The sequence below is a fragment of the Cinclus cinclus genome, chromosome 3, assembly GCF_963662255.1.
Source record: "Cinclus cinclus chromosome 3, bCinCin1.1, whole genome shotgun sequence".
Taxonomy (NCBI): Eukaryota; Metazoa; Chordata; class Aves; order Passeriformes; family Cinclidae; genus Cinclus; species Cinclus cinclus.
This window is the reverse complement of record NC_085048.1, coordinates 44181975-44199711: the sequence shown is the minus strand read 5'-3', so window position 1 is coordinate 44199711 and position 17737 is coordinate 44181975. Positions and strand designations below refer to the sequence as shown.

Here is a 17737-nt window from a genome sequence, read left to right as displayed (position 1 = left end):
CAAATCAGATTTTGAAAAGTACAGCAGCTATCTTTAAATGGTTTTTTTCTACATTTTTCATACATCAAATAAGCAGCTTATAACATTTTTGTGTGTGAGAGGGTGTAGGCGAACAAGGCTTCAAAATTAGAACCTGGAGTTTTCTAAAAAGGCATTGGAGACTTTTGGAAATTGTTAGCATTGTATCAGTCAACAACCTTTATTTCTTTGAAATAAAATTCCTTCCATTGACTTTTTTATAGTCATTTCATTTCTCTGCACATCTCATCGACAAAGAGTTTGGCCACCGTTGCCTTTGGTTTCAGCACTGTGCCAACGGGACAGCCAGCAGATCACTGAAGCGGTCATCTCCATTGTATTTGGTTTTGCTGTTTTAGTCTTCCTTTCTTGTGTTGTCTCTTTTCAGGGGTGTGGGTGTGTGTGAATGTGTGTCTGTATGTGTGGAAGAAGAGGAGGGAAGGTCAGGGAGGAAATGTATAAAGCTCTTCTGTCTTTGAGATGTTAACTGAACAAATTGTGGTGACATCCGCGTCAAAGATCACCAGTTCATTCTGTAGGAAGAATGGAGCTGCCGTCATAAGCTACCTTTTAGTCAGTTCTGAAGGCCACTTCATGATGTATTATAGCAGAAGCAATGTTTTGGTAACTTGGTCTCAAATGTTGCCTATCATATTAAAAACATTTTCCCAACATAGGCTACTTTTAAAACAATTCTGAAGGCCACCACATCTTGTGTTACAACAGAAGCCAAGTTTGGTCACCCGGTTCCAAATACTGAACAAGCTAAAGTACCTTCTTTCACATTTTGTCTCAGATCTGCCAGTTAAATGAGAGAATAGCAGAGTCTTTGTTAACTATGACTGGCATCTGAATTGCCTCCATCCTGTAGTAACAGGAATAGCAGCCAAATTCCAACCACTTTCACTTTTTCTGTAGAACAAAGCATTCTCTCCATGATCTAAATCACTCTGTTCAGAACAGCAGAATCATATCTACTGGGGTATTTTTTGTCAATGAGTTTAAGGACTAAACATTCCCAGGCTTATGCTTCCTGAAGATTTTGTTAGTTGAGGCTTATTCTCCATAGATAAAAGTTCTTCTCAAACTGTCCATCCTGATTGTTTATTTTAAGGTGATTTATATGTCACTGGATTTGTACATATCTGAAAGCAGTCTTGTAATTGGTACATTCCCAATGGTCTTTTTGAAAAACACTTCTTCTATTGTAGATGGACTAATTGAACGTAAAGCTGGTAAAAGCAACAGAAGTTTTCCAAAACGACAGGGTTGTGTGGGATACCTGGGAGACAGAAAGAAAAAGAATTTCATTGAAGTTTTAAAGTATTTTTTCAAAGGAAGGACTTTGTTTTATAGAAAAAGACCAATATTTACTAAAATTGCACAGGTGGTGCTACCTGTGTATCCTGGTTTGAGACAAATTTTGGAGAAAACCCCATAACCTCAACCTAAGTGCAGTCTGCATGGTCTACAATGACTCAGAATCTAGTGGGATACTAGTGTCACCCCAGGACACTGTGCCAAAACCCTGTGTTTTGTAGTTGTGTGAACAAGAAGGTTGACTCCAAGGAAAAATCTCCATGGCAGTCAGCAGCATATAGGACAAGGTTTCTGAGTTTTGTTTAGCTCCTTTGTTTATTCCCCTAGAGCAGTAGCAATACAAAAACTCAGCCTGCTCTGATGTGTCCCTCATACAGCAATGTTCTCAATGCAGCTCAGGGAAGAGCTTGACTTGTAGTAACTATGCTGTCATTTGAAGTACAGTTTAAAACTAGCTGGATTGTCATGGTAATCACTTTACCCCATTTTGTTTAGCAGATAAATTGAATACCAATTGACATTTCTAAGGAAAGTTTTTGTTAAAGAAATTGTGTTTTCCCCCAGGTAATGTGTTTGTGTATAGGATGTTTTCCATCCTTTCTCCAAGCTTTTGAAGCCAGCACAGCATAGGATGTGCATTTCTAGCTATGCTGGCCTAACAACAGTGCTGCTCGAACTTCTGATTACATTGGTCTCCCTAAGGAAAGTGTAGATTGTTTGGAAAAACACACTACGTCTGCAGACTGCCCTCCCTTGCATCCTGTTGAAAGCAACTCCACTGGGATCAAAGGGCTGATACTGCAGTGACATTAGCAGGAGGGTAAATTCAAGCCTGAGGATGAAACCCACAGGCTGAAAAGCCCCCTCACAATGGAGTCTGAGTGAGAGTCGCGTCAGTGGACTTCACTTTTCCCTTGTAAAAGGATATTGTTTACAACATACACTGGGTAGCACAGTATTTAAATACTTCCAACAACGCAGAAATGCTGTGGAAAAGTTGTTCCCTTGGAAAGGAAGCTATAGCTCTGTCTTCCTCCTTGGCTTCTCTCTCCAACAGGCCCTGTCTCACTTAAGGTCTCCAGGGAGCAATCTTGATGGAAAAGGCCTTCCTTAAGAACAGGAAGAGACTGCTATGCAGCAGTTACTCTTTTTGCCCTGAAGCAGCCATAACTGGATGGAATTCGCATTTTTACTTCCATCCCCAGTACATGCCATTCCCTGTAGACTAAGTGCTTCAGAGACTGCTATCTCTAATCTCTGATACTGATAGGACTTCTGCCTGACAGAGCTACTGTGACAGCAAATCATAGTTTCGCAGGGAAAAAATGGTACAAAAGTTCCTCTTCCACTGCTCCATCTCCAACTGTTTTAGTCTCATGGACCTCCACTGTAACTAAAGGACTTTGCTGTGGCACCACAATGGGATTTGCACATTCTGGGGTTTTCATCTGAACCTGAGCACCAGCTCCAGGCAGCATCTTGAAAGAGGCACTTAAGTTCCTTGTGTCCTGATTTCTGTGTCTGCAAAATGGAGGAGATTATATGGGAACTGGAGATTGTGGGTGAAAGGTTCTCATTCTGGTCTGAGATGAAATGTTTCGAGCATCACTTTTAGTGGTATTTGATTGAATAAAACGTAAAGGCAAAATTAGCCCTCTGAACTGCAAAGTGTTGCACTTCCCAGTATCACTTCTCAGGGGAAGAGCTGTCCTTTTAACACTTTTCTATTTGTTTAAAAACACTGAGGTGCTGGAGCACACCTGAAGAGGAACAACAAAGCTAGTAAGGGTCTAGAACACAAGTCCTGGTTAAGGGTCTACAGCAGCAGCTAAGGGAGTTTGGGTTGTCTACTCTGAAGAAAAGGAGGCTAAGGGGAGGCTTTATCACTCTCTACCTGAAAGGAAATTGTAGTGGCGTGAATTTTGGTCACTGCTCCCAGTCACTAGGTATAGGACAAGAGGAAATGGCCTCAACTTGCATCAATGGAGGTTTAGTTTGGATATTAGGAAAAATTTCTTTCCCAAAAAGGTTTTCAAGCATTGGAATAGGCTGCACAAGGAATGGTGGAGTCATCATCCCTGAAGGTATTTAAAACACGTGTAGATGTGGCACTTGGGAACATGATTTAATTATGGGCTTGGCAGCGTTAGTGGTTGAACTAGAAGATTTTAAGGATCCTTTCCAACATTTTCTATGGTTTTATTTCGTCGGGAAATGCCAAATCCCAGCAGGCTGACAGCCAATGTATACTCTCTGTAGCAGCCTGGTCCCCATTTCAGTCAGTGCAAATGTCACCTTCCATGCAACGAGAGCAGGATTTTACCTCTACACCTGCCAGAAGCATTGACAGAAGACACCACTGACCTGGTATGAATGTAGCTGTTCAGGGTGAGCTGGGCTTCATCTTGAAGGGCTGCTATGGCGGCAGCATTTCGGAAACTCCTCAGTTCAGAACCACTGTGTGTGGGCACTGGAAAGCAGATCAGTTACTAGTTCAGCTTGACTCTTGGGTGGATCAAAACAGTTCAGCTAGTGCTATCAATGGAAATTAAATGTTCCCATTAGTTCCCCAGCACTCCACTGCCAGCCCTTTCAAAATTCAGTGATGACTATTGGAATTCAATACCAGGAAACCTACTGGGTCATACAAAGCTATGTCTGGTTTAAAGCATCATTTTCACTTTAAAGCAGCAACCTCATAGTTTTCAGACCAGACAAGTGAGAGATCCTTTCTGCTTACCAGCTTTAAAAGTGACAATGCATTTGAGACAGGCAAATTCAGTAGCATCTAGCCGAAGTTGTCTAAATCTAGCCACAACCTCCTGTAAAGCCTGTATTTCTGAAATAATTTTATTCAGCTTCTGAGAATCTGTATTGTCACCGTTCATGCCTGAAACAGGAACAGATGAAATAAATAATATTAAAGGCATTTGCTTTATTTTATATTGGTTTCTGACAAAATCCTCTGTATCAATGTCCTCTCTATTGTCACACTTGTCTATCTGGTTCCATGTAAACTGACTATATTGTATGAAAGTTAATATAAAATCTTCTCTTGGATGATAACAAACACAGTAATTTGCATTTAAATGACAATGCAAGCAGTCATGAATACAACAAAACAACATTATTTGCATTTAAATATAGATTTATAAATGACAGGTATGCTCTATTGTTCAGTAGGAATTTGTTATTCTTTACATGTTGTTCTTTTTTCAGTAATGTATTTTTATGGTAATTTTTGTAACAAAGTCATTAAATTGTGCAATTCTTACCAGATACAGCCAGTAGAGTGTTAGCATCAACTGGAATGGCCCATTGTGCTATTCCTAGAACAAACAGTTCTCTCCAAGCATCTTCCAAAAGCATCAGCTGTCATACAATAGATGTACAATATAACATAGTGTATAATTTATAGATTTATAAACAATTTAAATATGTAAATTTCTGTTATTTTAAAAACCACTTTAAATGCCTGTCATGGTATTTCCCCCACAGCATTCGTTGGTTCTTCTCTTAGCCTTTTGAGAAGGTGTCTAGAAATAAGTCTATGCATTGCAGTAAAACACTGAGGGTTGGCTTACTGTGCACTGTGTTGTGGACCAAAAGGGAAGGGAAAGAGAATGAGAACTCTTTTCCCAGAGCATTTGCTTATAACATGAACACACTTGCTTTCTCAGCATGGTATGGGTTCCCTTCTCTTCCCCCTCAGCACTTATATAGCTGTTCTAGGGCAGGCTGGGTGAGTGCTTTCCTCTTGCTCTCTGGGGATTACACTCCTTTCTCAGGAAGGCAGAATTTTGTTAAGAAAAGCCTAGATAACATCCTGCATCAGTGTAGGGAGCAGTGCTTTGGAGCACACATCCATCTTACAACCCCTTCCTTACTAAGCCAGTCTATATCTGTCAAGCATAGCATCTGGACACACAATTTCTCATGTCACCTGCTTTTCTGCTTTTTTCTTAAAATCGCTCAGAAATTCCAGGCACTAAGAGCTGTTTCCTTTCAGAGATGCAAATATCCAGGCACCTATGCTGACAGCATTGCTAGTTCTTTGCAGTTTTTGCACATTGTGTGTCTGTATGGAGGATGTGTTTTCCTCTGTTTTCTCTGAGGCAATGCTTGTGATTTCCCTGAAGAGGCAGTGGTGCATCTAAAGAGGAGACAAGACTTCTTGGAAATGCAGGCTGGCAAAACCAGACCAGACATGTTAATCTTGAGGGCATCTATGGATTGTTAGGCCAGGCCAACTCTTAAGAGAGGTTTGGAAGACCTCAGGTTTGGCTGAAGTTCATGCCCAAAGGTCATGTGGTGGTGCATACATGTTGCTGGGACTTTGTGTCACACAATAAGGTGGGAGAGATTTGAAAGGGTGAGAGCTGTAGTCGTAAAAGGTACCTTTTAGCAGCTCCATGCAGTGAAAGCAGATTGCCCAAAACTCAAGCAAAAAAAAATTGAAGCCACCAAACCAAAACCCCAAAACCTGTAATCATTAATGTTGCTATGGTCCCTGAAACTATCAACAGCTTAGCTTCTTAGGAAAAGAGGAAGGTGGGTATTTTAAGTATGTAAAGAGTCTGTAAAGAAGAAAAAAATAGAAAAACATGCTGTACCAAATTAATGATGATATCCTTGGAATCAGATATGTGAAAGTAGTAGGAGATACAGAAAGCATCAGTAAAATCAAATCCCTCATCTATGTGCAAACTCTTAACAATATTGCTGTTCAGGATAGTGTTACCTGTTGCCAGCCACTAGGACATGAGGCAATGGGCAGAAACTGCACAGGAAATTCCACCTGAATATGAGGAAAATCTTTACTGTGCACCAAGCACTGGAACAGGTTACCCAAAGTGGTTGTGGAGTCTCCCTTACTGGAGATACTCAAGAACTGCCTGGACACAATCCTGTGCCATGTACTCTGGGATGACCCTGCTTGAGCAGGGCGGCTGGATCAGATGTGATTCCTTCAAACCTTACCCTTCCTGTGATTCCACAATTACAAGTTTTAAACCACGCTGTTACAATCTGAATGGAAGGAGGAATTCTCAGAGTCTCTGCTCCTCTCAACTTGTCACTGCAGAGTTATGTCCATTTTATGCCTTTTTGCCCTGTGTGCTTTGCAAAACTTCTCCATAACCTGAGGAAATTGTGACAGGAAGGTACTCGCATGTCTGCACACAGTTGCTGTTTGAAACACTTACACTGGATTTTACAGTACCAAAACCTGCCCAGATTATTGCCTGAAATGGAGACAGGAAGGGGGTGCTGTGTCTAGAGCGTGGTGCCCATCTCAGCTTTCTTCTGAGAGCAGATGAATCTACTCTTAAGTTTCCTAACCACTGCAGCCTGCAAACCCAGTCCCTCCTCTGGATAATCCTACCTGATGGATGTGCAGGTGTCTGTGTGACATAGGAAATGATTCGCTAGCCTCTCATTTGCTTTTGTAAAACTTTTTTTGTCATTCATTCATGCAGATACAATGGTAATGAATGGTGGTTTCTGGAAGATATCAATTTCATATTTTCTTTCCCACCAAGTCTTTAAAGTCAGAAGACTTTAGAAATAAGAGACTATTCCAATAGCCAAAGCTTTCTTCGTGCCTATGCATAAGTCTGTAAAACCACCAATTAAAGTAATTCGTGCTGAAGTCATACTCAGCCCTTCTTCAAAGCAACAACAAGTACCTAGCTTTCTGAACAACTGGTTTTGCTTCTTAATCAAAACTATCCTTAGTGTGACCTTTTGTTGTTGACCTGCATTGGGCCAGCCTGTCTAATATGGGCAGGTGTGCAGGCCAGCAGAACTAGAAGCATGGCAGTTTTTGTTGTGTGCTTTCCAGTTCAAAATGGGCTTATCTGTGTGAATCTCTAGAAGGGACATAGCCTCTCTTTTACCAGAGGTAAGCAATGCAGCAATGCTCAGACCTGTGTTTTATCAGCAAATTTGTTTCTATTTATTTCCCTGCCTTCAAGATAAAACTGCTGCAGAGTCCTGAAATTAGAGTGCACTTGCCTTTTTATAAGAGCACCAAAAAATAGCAAAATTCAGGAAACTATTTTAGTCTCTCCTCAGCCAGATATCAGGGATGCCAAAAGAAAAATGCAGACATTTGCAGCTGGGCCATTGTCAAATTAAATAAAGCAATAGAAATGTTATCAGAATCAACTATATGATTATTCATTAAATAAGGTGATTAAAATCAGAATTATTTCTTTAGCTCTCCTAAGATGACAGGGGAATCATGCAGAAAGAGGCCCAAATCAAAGCTTTTGAGCTGAGCAGCTCTGAGTTTTGAGGAAGCTGATTTGCAATGAGGTACAGTGAGAGTGATGTTAAGGGAAGGGTGGGGTTTTAATGTGTTATTCACTAACATCCTGCTATGAAAGTGAAAGAGGTAATGGGTTTTTTAATGGGATATCTGTGGTAGATAAGCATGCCATGCTGTTTGAGGCATACTTGATCACCTGCCATGGAGATATACCCTGCTCCCTGATCCTACTGTCTCCTCTGCACACTAACAGAGATGCTGGTGTGGGAAATGCCTCCCTATAATGTCAGATAAACCCTTTGCCTGAGGAACCTCCTGTGGATATCACTGGTCTAGAGATGGACCCAGTCTCCTCCCGTGTTCTGGGGCTGCTGCTGGAGCAGCGCACCTGCTTCTTGTCTCTGACACTTGAGCCTGTTTCTTTGGTTGCTCACTGTAACAGACCCAGTGCTCCACAGGATTAGTGGCCACAGAAGACATGATTAGAGAGCAGCAGGATGCCACACTGGGATTGTTGTCTTCCTACTGGCATGTGTGACCTTCCAGGCCCTGTCTTATTGCTCCTCTCATCCTCACTGCATAGCAGGACTGCAGGTGGAGCTGAGCAGCATTCCTCTTTGTCTAATTTCAAAACCTGGGTTTGGTACTAGAAAATGAGCATTTTTATATATCTTAGCTTTACAACACTTTGTCGCCATCATTCTTTACCTTTAGATTGGAACCACTATTGGTTTCCTAAGAAGCTAGTTTCTTTTAGTTCAAAATTCATATTTGCATATCAACTGCACCATTTGTAATGTGCTTCTGGGGAGAAGAACTAGTTCCTCTGCCAACTGCTATGTGACATCTATGGCACAATTTTTCTAGTTACAGTTTTGGTAAATTAGCTCAATCATATCAAAATATTAGATGTCTTTTATGATTGGAGCTTTGTGTAGATTTCCACCCCTCCGTTTTACAATTATCTGATTACTTTTTAAAAAATTGGTGCATTATACAAAGCACACTGAGTCCTCATCAAGAATCAAGTCATTAAGAAATTGTTTCATCTTGTATGGTTCACCTATGATTTCCTCAAGGCAAAGGCAAATTATCATAGAGGAAAACAAAACATATTAGGGAAGATTTTAATTAATGGTAAAAAATATCAGGGGCTGGCCAAATACTGCTTCTACCATATTACATAATTGTAAGCAAAGGTGAATAAGGAAAAAATATTGGCTGTTTAAACAGTTGAGAGGAGAGGAGAATAGAAGGAGGAGGAGAAGAAGGAGGAGGGGCAGGAGGGAGGAGAAGGAAGAGGAAGAACTGATAGAGGAGGAGGAGGAGAAGAATTGGTCTTCAGAAACAACCTCAGTTATATCCCAAGACCATAAAATTAACTAAGCATTTTTCATCCCAAAATAGCAAAGTATGATGCTATTCCCCATTTTATGGAAGGAAAAGTTGTCCTACAAGTCGAGAAGCAGTTTGGGCATGCTAAGCTTGGTCTGCAGCCTGGTGATTTCTCCTCTAGCACTTGTCCTTCCATAGTATTCATTTTTTGTTAGATTTCTTTTTTTCCTCTCTTGATTTTCACTTGCTTCATGAGATAAAAGTTGGAGGAAAGCAGTTTCTAAATCACTGTCTGGTTTTCAGGGACAGACTGAAACTCTGCACTGAACTTCAGAACTGCTGAAGTCCACTAGGGATTTCAAGGTCTTAGGGCTGGAAGTTCAGGACCCAGTGTGAAGTCTGAGCCTCCTTTAACAGGCAGGCCAGGCCGATGCCACTCCCGCTGCCAGTGCCTTACCTGGTCTTGTAAGGACAAGGTGGAGAAGGCTGGGACACTTTTGGCCCACTTGATGCTCATGAACAGAAGTCTGGCTGCTGACTCACAGACGGATTCAGTGGCCACTTCGTAGAGATACATAGGGGTGCCATTGACTTCATGTGGGTACTAATGCCAAAGAGAAAATAAAGCCATTTCATACAGTGTCACCAAGGCAGCCTGCTCTTCTCTCCCCTACATTCAGTGCTCCTGCTCATGCCCAATACAGATTGTGCACTCTCCTGTTCTGCAAGCAGAGGGCATTGCTTGCAGTGGGCTCACTCCAACTGCTCCTTTCTGCTTATCCATGTGGATGAGCTGTACTAAAGAAACTGTTCAGAGCACGAGGTTGAAAGGAGAATGAAATTATTGCATGGGGGGGGGGGGGGGAGGAAAGTGTACCAAAATTATGTGTCATGTTTTACTCTGTTACACAATAGCAAACCTCTAATAGCAGAGTTAGAAGAATAAAAATGTGATTAACAACGTGTTTGTAACCTCTCTTCAGAAGCTGATTTAGCATTCCAGCCCTGCTCAGCAAAGCAGTAAATATTCATTTAGCCTAAACCTTTATCTTACTCCCTGACTGCAACAAGTTGTAAGTAGATGCATAGAGCTAAGCGTAACTATCTAGAGGCTGTGTAGTTTTTGAATGGAGTTATGTTTTCAAGTGTGTGCTACATTTTCTTGCCAAATAATTTCTGATTCAGCATTTTTCAAAATTACTACGTAAAACTATATGTTGTGACCACATTTATGATGGGTTCTGCCAAGCTACCTACCAGCTCTGAAAAGTTAAGAAGTTTCTTCTGTGATTTTCTAGATGCTGTGAAGATGCAAAATGCCATTAGAAACAGGCTAATGAAAAACATTGCATTGCAGCTAATTCCTGCAGTTGAGGCCACAGCAGTGCTTCCACTGGGCTGCTTAGGAAATGTCACAACCAACAAGTGCAGAGAGCCAGCTTAGCCAAGTTTGGGTTTTGTGTCTGTAGGGACAAGCTGCAGGCTTTGGTCAGTACACAAAGTACTTTCTGAACTACACCACTGTGGAGGTTAGCATTTCGTTGAAGAAAACTCATTCACAGGGATTGTATTCCTTGTGAAACAAGGTTTAAAACTGACTTGTGGATGGGCTCCAGGCAGGAGGAGCATTTCTGCATCCCTTAAGGTATAAGAACATATGAGAGACAGAGTTTGTATGGAGCAGGTTATCAGTTGGTCCTGCTGCATACCCCTTCTCCAGAGGGTGTTGCACCTCATATCCTCACAGCTTTTAGGGGTCCCCACAAAAGCCCCCACCACAACCCAGAAAGCTTCAAGCCTTGCTGTTTGCCATGTCTGCCCCAGAGGCAGGAAGGAGCCGACAGGTTGCGGGCACCTCGGCAGCAAAGTTTACAGCCTGCCGGGAGCCAGGGTAGTGACTGACCTTTGGGGTGGGCTGTGCCAGGCCCACCAGAGCCTGTCTCTCCGGGGTGCCAGTGACAGCGGCCAGCTCCAGGCCATGGGGCTCCAGCTGGGAGACGGCGGTGAAGAAGGCGGGTGCCGGCAGGGCGGCAGCGGGGAAATGCGGGGCTCCGCCGCTCTCCTCCTTGTGCCCGCGGAAGTAGAGGGCCACCTGTTTCCGTATCGTCGACGTCCGGGGGCCCCTCTCGTGCTGCACCGCTGTGGGGCATCAAAGAGAGGCGAGGGCGTCACCTCGGGGATCCGCACTGGGTGCTCCGCACTGCTCGACCGGGCTTCCCTCCCCCCCTGCAATTTTCTGAGGCCAGCCCTGTGCCCTCCCCTCCCGAGAGGTGTCTGGGGAGAAGTGTCTGAGGGCGGCCGCAGAATGGGAGGGTCATTAGTGGCCGGGCCAAGAAGACACCGGAGCGACACAGCACTTCTCGGTTCAGAGCAGCTCCCTCCTGCTGCCCCGCCACCCGAGCCCCGGGAGAGGGGAAGCAGGTACCATCTTTGTTCATGTTGACCTCCAAGCACTTCTTCAGCCGGCAGGCTCGGCACTGGTTCCTGTGCGTCTTGTCCACCGGGCAACCTCCCTGCAACACAGCCAGCCGTCGGGCCGGGGGCAGCAGTGCTCCCACCCCGCCGGCCCCGGGCGCGGAGGGGCCTCCCCTGCCGGGCCGTGCCGGGCCGTGCCGGGCCATGCCGGGTGCTCGGCCCCGGGACACGGCGGGCCGGGCCGGGCCGCCTTCAGCACCCGAGACAGCGACGGCGGCGCCGCCCCCTCGGGGCGCCCCGCTGCACCGCGCATCCCTCCGCGTCCCAGGCTCGCATCCCCGCGGGGATGCTCCGGGAGTGGGAGAGCGGCCGGAGCAGGAAGGGGGAAAGCGGGGCTGCCTCCTCCTGGACGCGGGCACGACACCATGTGTAAACCCGTGGCTGTCCATCGCCGGACTGTGCTGAAGCTTACCGCGAGGCTGCCCCTCTCTGTGTTCCCATAACCAGGCGGTGCGCTGGCTCTGCCCTCCCCCTGCCCGCATCCCTCCTTCTCCCTGCACATCTCCCCTATTCTCTCCGGTGGGCTGGGGCGGGGGTACGTGCCGGGGGGAGGCGGGCTGGGGTACCCAGCGCCCGGCTCGGCCCGGGACCCCTGGGAAGGAAGGGTAGGGCTGCGTGGTTGCTGCATCTTGCTGCGGGTGTCACTCTGTTAGTGAGGCAAGGGCTATGCGGGCCCCTGGGGAAATGCAGGGTAGGGGCTGCAGGCGGTGAGGGGGCTCAGCTGCAGCTGGTACCTGATTTCCTGACTTGCAAACATAGGTCCTATTCCTCCTGATGCTCCTCTTGAAAAATCCCGAGCACCCGTCGCAGGCGTAAACCCCATAGTGCTTCCCCGAGCTGCGGTCCCCACACACTTTGCAAGGGATGTCTAAAATGCGACCTGAAAGCAGAGAAAGGAAAGAAGGAGAGAGAGAACGCTCAGCAATCTGACCTCCGAAGGGATTAGCCCCAGAGCAGCAGTACAAGCAAATAATGAAGTGATTTTATAGCCAACTTTCTTTTCGTTGAGCAAGTGTCAGTTTTCTACAATGAGCATTATTCATGCCCCGCTACGTTTATTTGGATCTTCTATAATCGCCAAGACCCATTTTGGAAGGGAAGATTACAGCAGCGGGAGCAGCAGTCTTGCCTGCTAGAAGTGAGGATGAAGGGGGAGGGGAGGGAATTCGGGGGGTTTGGTGGGGGGGGGGAGTGTGTTTCCCTCGCTTTCTGCCACTCGGCAAACAGGACGGCACTTAACTTGGGCAGGAGAGCAGTCGGGAGACCGATGCACAGAATAAACCAAAACAAAACAAAATAAAATGACCGGGAAACCAAGTAACCTCCTCTCCCCGCTAGCAACCCTGGCGAAAGAAGGCTGCTTTCCGCCGCAGATAAGGCGTGCCATTTTCTTCACCCCAAAACCTGCAGCAAAACTTTCAGTCTCTGTTTTGTGCGCGGAGGATTCAGCGGTCCTGTGAGACTGGCGGGCGGGCAGTGCCCCTCCACCCCGCTCCGCTCCGCCTCGCCCGCAGCCCCTGCTCCGCCGGGCGCTGCTTTAGCACCGGCTTTGACTAGAATTGCAAATGCTGTCAGGGAGATGTAAAAACTCGTACAGGGAACTATTGCAGCCCGGTTCAAGAAACCCGCCAAAATCCCACTCAGTTTCTGCCTTTTCTCAGTTTTTTTTTCCTTTCCTTTTTCTTTTCTTTTTCTTTTCCCCTTTTTCTTCTTCCCTTTTTCTTTTACTTTAATTTTTATTTTTCCTTTATTTTTTCTTTTAATTTATTTTCATTTTAATTTTTCTTTTCTTTTTCCTTGCTTTCTTCTTATTTTCCCTTTGTTTTTTTATTTTCCTTTTCATTTTCCTTTTCCTTGTTTTCTTTTTCTCTTTCCTTAATTCTTCTCTTCTCTTCTCTTCTCTTCTCTTCTCTTCTCTTCTCTTCTCTTCTCTTCTCTTCTCTTCTCTTCTCTTCTCTTCTCTTCTCTTCTCTTCTCTTCTCTTCTCTTCTCTTCTCTTCTCTTCTCTTTCTCCCTCTGCCTCAAAGAGCCTTCTTTCCTCTTACCAGAACTTTAGTTAGAAATTCAGTCCCTCTCTCCAAACCTTGTTCTCCAAACTCTAATGGAGGGCTCTTGGGACCACTCTATTTGTTTGGAAGTCGTTTTGGGGAAGCCCCGGCTACGGGTGGGTGAGGATGAAGGCTGGAGGGGGAAAAGGGCAGCGTGTGGAGCGGTGCTGGGGAGCGGGAGGGGGGCAATGGAAACAGGCCGCAGGGGCTCCTCTTGCTCCCTAGAGAATTTAGGAGTCCGAGATACTTTCAGACATGTCTGCACTAAGGCTCTAAGACAATGCCTGCTGGCAGATAATAGGGACATTAGATAAAGTGTTAACTTAATGATTTTGCCCATTGAAACTCGTTTGACTGCCTCCAATGAGCACAAGCTGCCAGCTTCTCCCCTAAATGAAACCCGACAGCTGCTATACACAACACGGCGAGAGGGACGGGGATTAGGTTAGGGACTGCGAGAGGGAGGGGTGGCGGAGGGAGGGAAGGTGGGAGGGGGGAGAGAGGTTAAAGAATAGAAAACTTTTGCGCAATTAATAAGGAGCGCAGCTGAAGGATGCCCCCCCGCACCACCGCCTGCGAGCAAACCGCGGCTTTGGAGCTGCAGGTAGGCGCCCGTAAGGAGGGCTGAGGCCAAGGCACGGTTTCTGGGAGTGTGTAATTACAAGCCCTCCTTGCCACCTGCCTATTGGGGCACCAGTGACCCGTCAAAAAGTGTAGCATGGGAATTCGGATATCGCACAATGCGAACGGGGGAAAGCGCCCGACTTCCCTCTCCAGTCCTTAGCATCCACGGGGAGAGAGAGGATCCACACGCACGCACACAAAGGAGGAGGAGGAGGGGCGGGCTGGGGGTGGGGGAGAGACACTGAAGCGGTACGTGCAGCGGTGCTGCATCCCGGTGCCGGGCCTGGCACTGCTGCGCTGCCCCGCGCACCCCGTCCCACCGCCGCTCCCGGCGCCACGGCCCCGTCCGCTCCCCTTCCCGCCGCAGCGGGGCCCGGCTTCGGCCGCGCACCCGGGCCCGCCGTGTGACCGCCGCCCCCCGGGACACCGGGCAGCCACGGGGTCCCCGCTTCCCCGGCCGGCCTGCGGTGCGAGGCGGCCGGGTCTGCTCTGCCGGCGCGAAAGTCGGCCAGTGGAGACGGAAGAAACTTGTGTTAGTTTTCCCCACACAGATTTAAAGTTTGGAAGACGCTTTGGGGAAAAAAAAAATCATATGTATGTACATATCCGCACCATGCATGTAAACATATGCCCCGTATATTCCTTATGCGTCCCCGTATTCCTGCTATAAATCGCGAGCACCTGGATCACCTCACCAAACCCACATAACCACGTTTCCAGCTGCCGGAGCTGCGTGGCCGGCCCGCTCAGCTCCGTGGTCCCCGGTTAGGCGGTGGCCGGGGAGGGGGGCACGGCGGAGGGAGCGGCTGGAGCCCCCCGTGTTTGCGGGGCCGCCCGTCCCGCAGCCCGCCCGGCTGAGCTCTGCCCACCCCCCGAACCTCCCCGAATCCCCAGCCCTGCCCCGCGAGGGCTGTTATGATAAAACTTTCGTGCGGGGCAAAATATGAAATAAGTAGACGGGTAAGAGGCAGGGCGGGGGGTGGGAAGGGAAAAATGTAGGCTTGACACGGGGTCATGCGATAACTGATTAACTCTGTTTAAAAGCGCTCCGGTTCCCCGAGGTACCGCTTCGTCTCAGAAGTTTTAGCGCTAAGAAAATGGGATTTCTGTTCAGCAGGGAAACCGTTTTGAACATCCCACGACAGGGGGTCCTTGGGGGCTTTTTTTGTGTGTCATGATTGCTTAAAGGATATATGGCAGCCCCGATTACTGTAATTACCATCAGAGGCTGTTGAAAGAAGTTAGTCTGAGCTCGGGGGACGGAGGGATGGGGTCTTGTTACCACCCAGGCAGACATCGCAGCTGACATCGCCGGGCGCCCACCGGCGGGCAGAAAAGCCAAGACGCAGCCCCCTTGCCCGGGAGCTCCTCAGGACCCCCGGAACGAGCGCTCAGGCCTTGGGACAGCTGGTCGGGTTTTTGCGTGCGCTGCCGAGGCCGGCTGGGCTCGGGCCCCGGCGCTGAGCAGACCCAGAGTGTCCCCATCCCCGTGGGGTCTGACTGAGTCGGGCCTGGGGGTCCCTTTCGGGCGGTCCCCAGGGGTCAGGGGGTCATCAGTGAAAGCGGCGGCGGTGGCCGAGGGTCGCTCGGCACCGCGGGGCCGGAGGCGCGATCCAGCCTGGCGGGTTTTCACCTCCGCAAAATGTCTCCGGCAGGAGCTCCGCCGCCCTTTAGGGACGAGACTCCCCGCTCCTTCTGTCCCTTCCTCATTGCTCAGGAACCTGCCAGGAGCCCCGATAACGTCCCGGCGCGGCTGCCCAAGGGCCCGATCCCGCTCCGGGCTGCTTCGCACTGCCCGTGCAGCCTGGGGAGCGCAGTCGGCCGAAGCAGCCCCGGCCACCGCGGGTCTTTTAGCCCCCGTGCCCTTCCCCAGTTAACACCTTAGCACCTCGGCTACAGTTTTATTTCCTCCCTCGCGGGGCTGGGACAAAACGACACCGCTCTCAGCCCCAGGGAGGAAGAGGACAAACCAGCGAGGCCGAAGAGGCGGCAGTTCGGCCTCAGCGCCGGGGGCTCCGCGCCGCCCGCCCGCCTCCTCCGCGCCGGAGCGGCCCCCGGCTGCCCCCGGCCCCGCCGCCGCGCCCCCTCCCTCCTCCCCGGCTTCCCGGCCCCCGCGGACAAAGGGCGGACTCGGGTCAAAATAATGGAGGGCAGCGGCGAGGAGAAGGCCTCGGGGCTGGCGGGGGGCGGCCGGTGGCAGGTACCGCGGCGGGAGGGAGATTTGCCTCCCTTGGCCGCCGCTCCGCAATCCCGGGAGCCTGTCGGAGCGCAGAGGAAATAGCTGTCCGATCCATCACTTGTCAGACATTAAATTGGATTGGGTATTTTTTCCCCCTTTGTTACTGACTCCATCCATATTACAAACTCCGAAAGTCCCATTGGGATTATAGGGATTGAGCCATTCTGTAAGAGCGGTTAGTCATGCTTTAAATTCCCCAGTTATGAGGTGCATGGATTTAGGATTAAGGAAAATGTGACTTTTAAGTTGTTTCTGCTTTCCTCGTTGCAGGATTATTTGTTGTAACTGGGAACGGTGTGCAAAGCACTGCATTTAAATCCTCCTTCGACCGAGTTGCTTACGCGATTCCGTATAATTGAGTGACCGGAGTTTCAAACTCTTAAAAAGAAATTATGTCGCAGAAGATTGCATAAAGTCCGTGAGAAAACCAGCACGTTTAAACACCGAAATGCCTTTTAAACCCAAACCTTCCCCCCTCCACCCCAGGACCGGAGACCGGCATGCAGCCTCCCGCGTCCCGGCGGGACCAGCCCCCTCCTCGCCGTCGGAGGAGCCGCCTTCCCGGGGGCTCGCTGCCCACGGGCTTCTGCTCCGGTTCCCAGCACGGAAAGCCAGGGTACGCAGCTGGAAAACGGCGTTTCGTAAGCCCCAGGCCCAAACTCCATCGGGGCAACCCCGAGCCTAAATATTCATTGCCGCTCCGGTTGGAAATATACAATTCTTTTTCAATTGGGCGCGGGGGGTGGGGGGGTGCAAAACCCAAGCCACAGCCCCCCCTCCCCTTCCTCTCCCTCCCCTCCACCTCCCGCCCCCCAGGCCAGGCTGCAGCCGGCCTCGGAAAGGCTGCTCGAAGCCTCCACCGCGTTATTACCCACTTGTTGATCCCGCCGGCTTGCTCATGCTCGAAGCCCCCGCGTGTCGCTAAACTCGGGGCGAAGTGTCGGTGCCGGGGCGAGGCGGTGCGGCCCCCCCGGGGGCCCCCCTGCTCCTCGGGGCAGGTGCCTCCCTTGGGTGCTCACTGCTGGCTCCGCCGCGGGGCCCGGCACATCCTCGCCGCAGCCCCGCTCCCCTAGCGATGTCCTCCCAAGGGACGGGGACACGCTGCGGGGACGCGGAAAGGAGGGGGGGCGGGGGGGGAAGAGAAAAGTGGAGCAAAATTAAAAAAAAAAAAATTAAAAAGAGGGAAAAAGGAAAAAAAAAAAAAAGCAAAGAAGTGACCCAAAGTCGGCGGCCGCTGGCTGCCCCTCCGCGAGTAGATGCTCTCGGGACCCTGTGAGGGTGCTGGGGGTGCGACTGTGCTCGCCACCGCGCTCCTGGAAGGCAAGCGAGAGCCACAGCAGCCAGGACAACAATGAGGCGAAGGAGAAGGTAGGATAGGGAGCGGGGCTCTGCGCCGAGCGCCTCGGT

The 17737-nt window shown here is 48.9% G+C and overlaps 1 protein-coding gene across 1 annotated transcript; it reads right to left on the bottom strand.

The window, feature by feature from the left end:
* Window positions 1-1137: 1137 nt before the first annotated feature.
* NR2E1 (nuclear receptor subfamily 2 group E member 1) lies at window positions 1138-17230 on the bottom strand. The gene is made up of 9 exons (XM_062488722.1): window positions 17206-17230; window positions 12154-12299; window positions 11370-11457; window positions 10848-11083; window positions 9402-9548; window positions 4614-4710; window positions 4079-4228; window positions 3703-3808; window positions 1138-1300 (listed from the first exon to the last, which is right to left on the bottom strand). Exons 1-9 carry the CDS (start codon window positions 17228-17230, stop codon window positions 1138-1140), a joined length of 1158 nt encoding a protein of 385 aa, XP_062344706.1.
* Window positions 17231-17737: the final 507 nt, after the last annotated feature.

Coding starts and splice junctions, on each gene's coding strand:
- NR2E1 (XM_062488722.1), bottom strand. CDS start 17,230: ATGAGCAAGCCGGCGGGATCAACAA. Junction 11,458..12,153: donor TTTGCAAGTCAGGAAATCAG/GTACCAGCTGCA, acceptor GCTGTGTTGCAG/GGAGGTTGCCCGGTGGACAA. Junction 3,809..4,078: donor CATTGTCACTTTTAAAGCTG/GTAAGCAGAAAG, acceptor TCTGCTTTCCAG/TGCCCACACACAGTGGTTCT.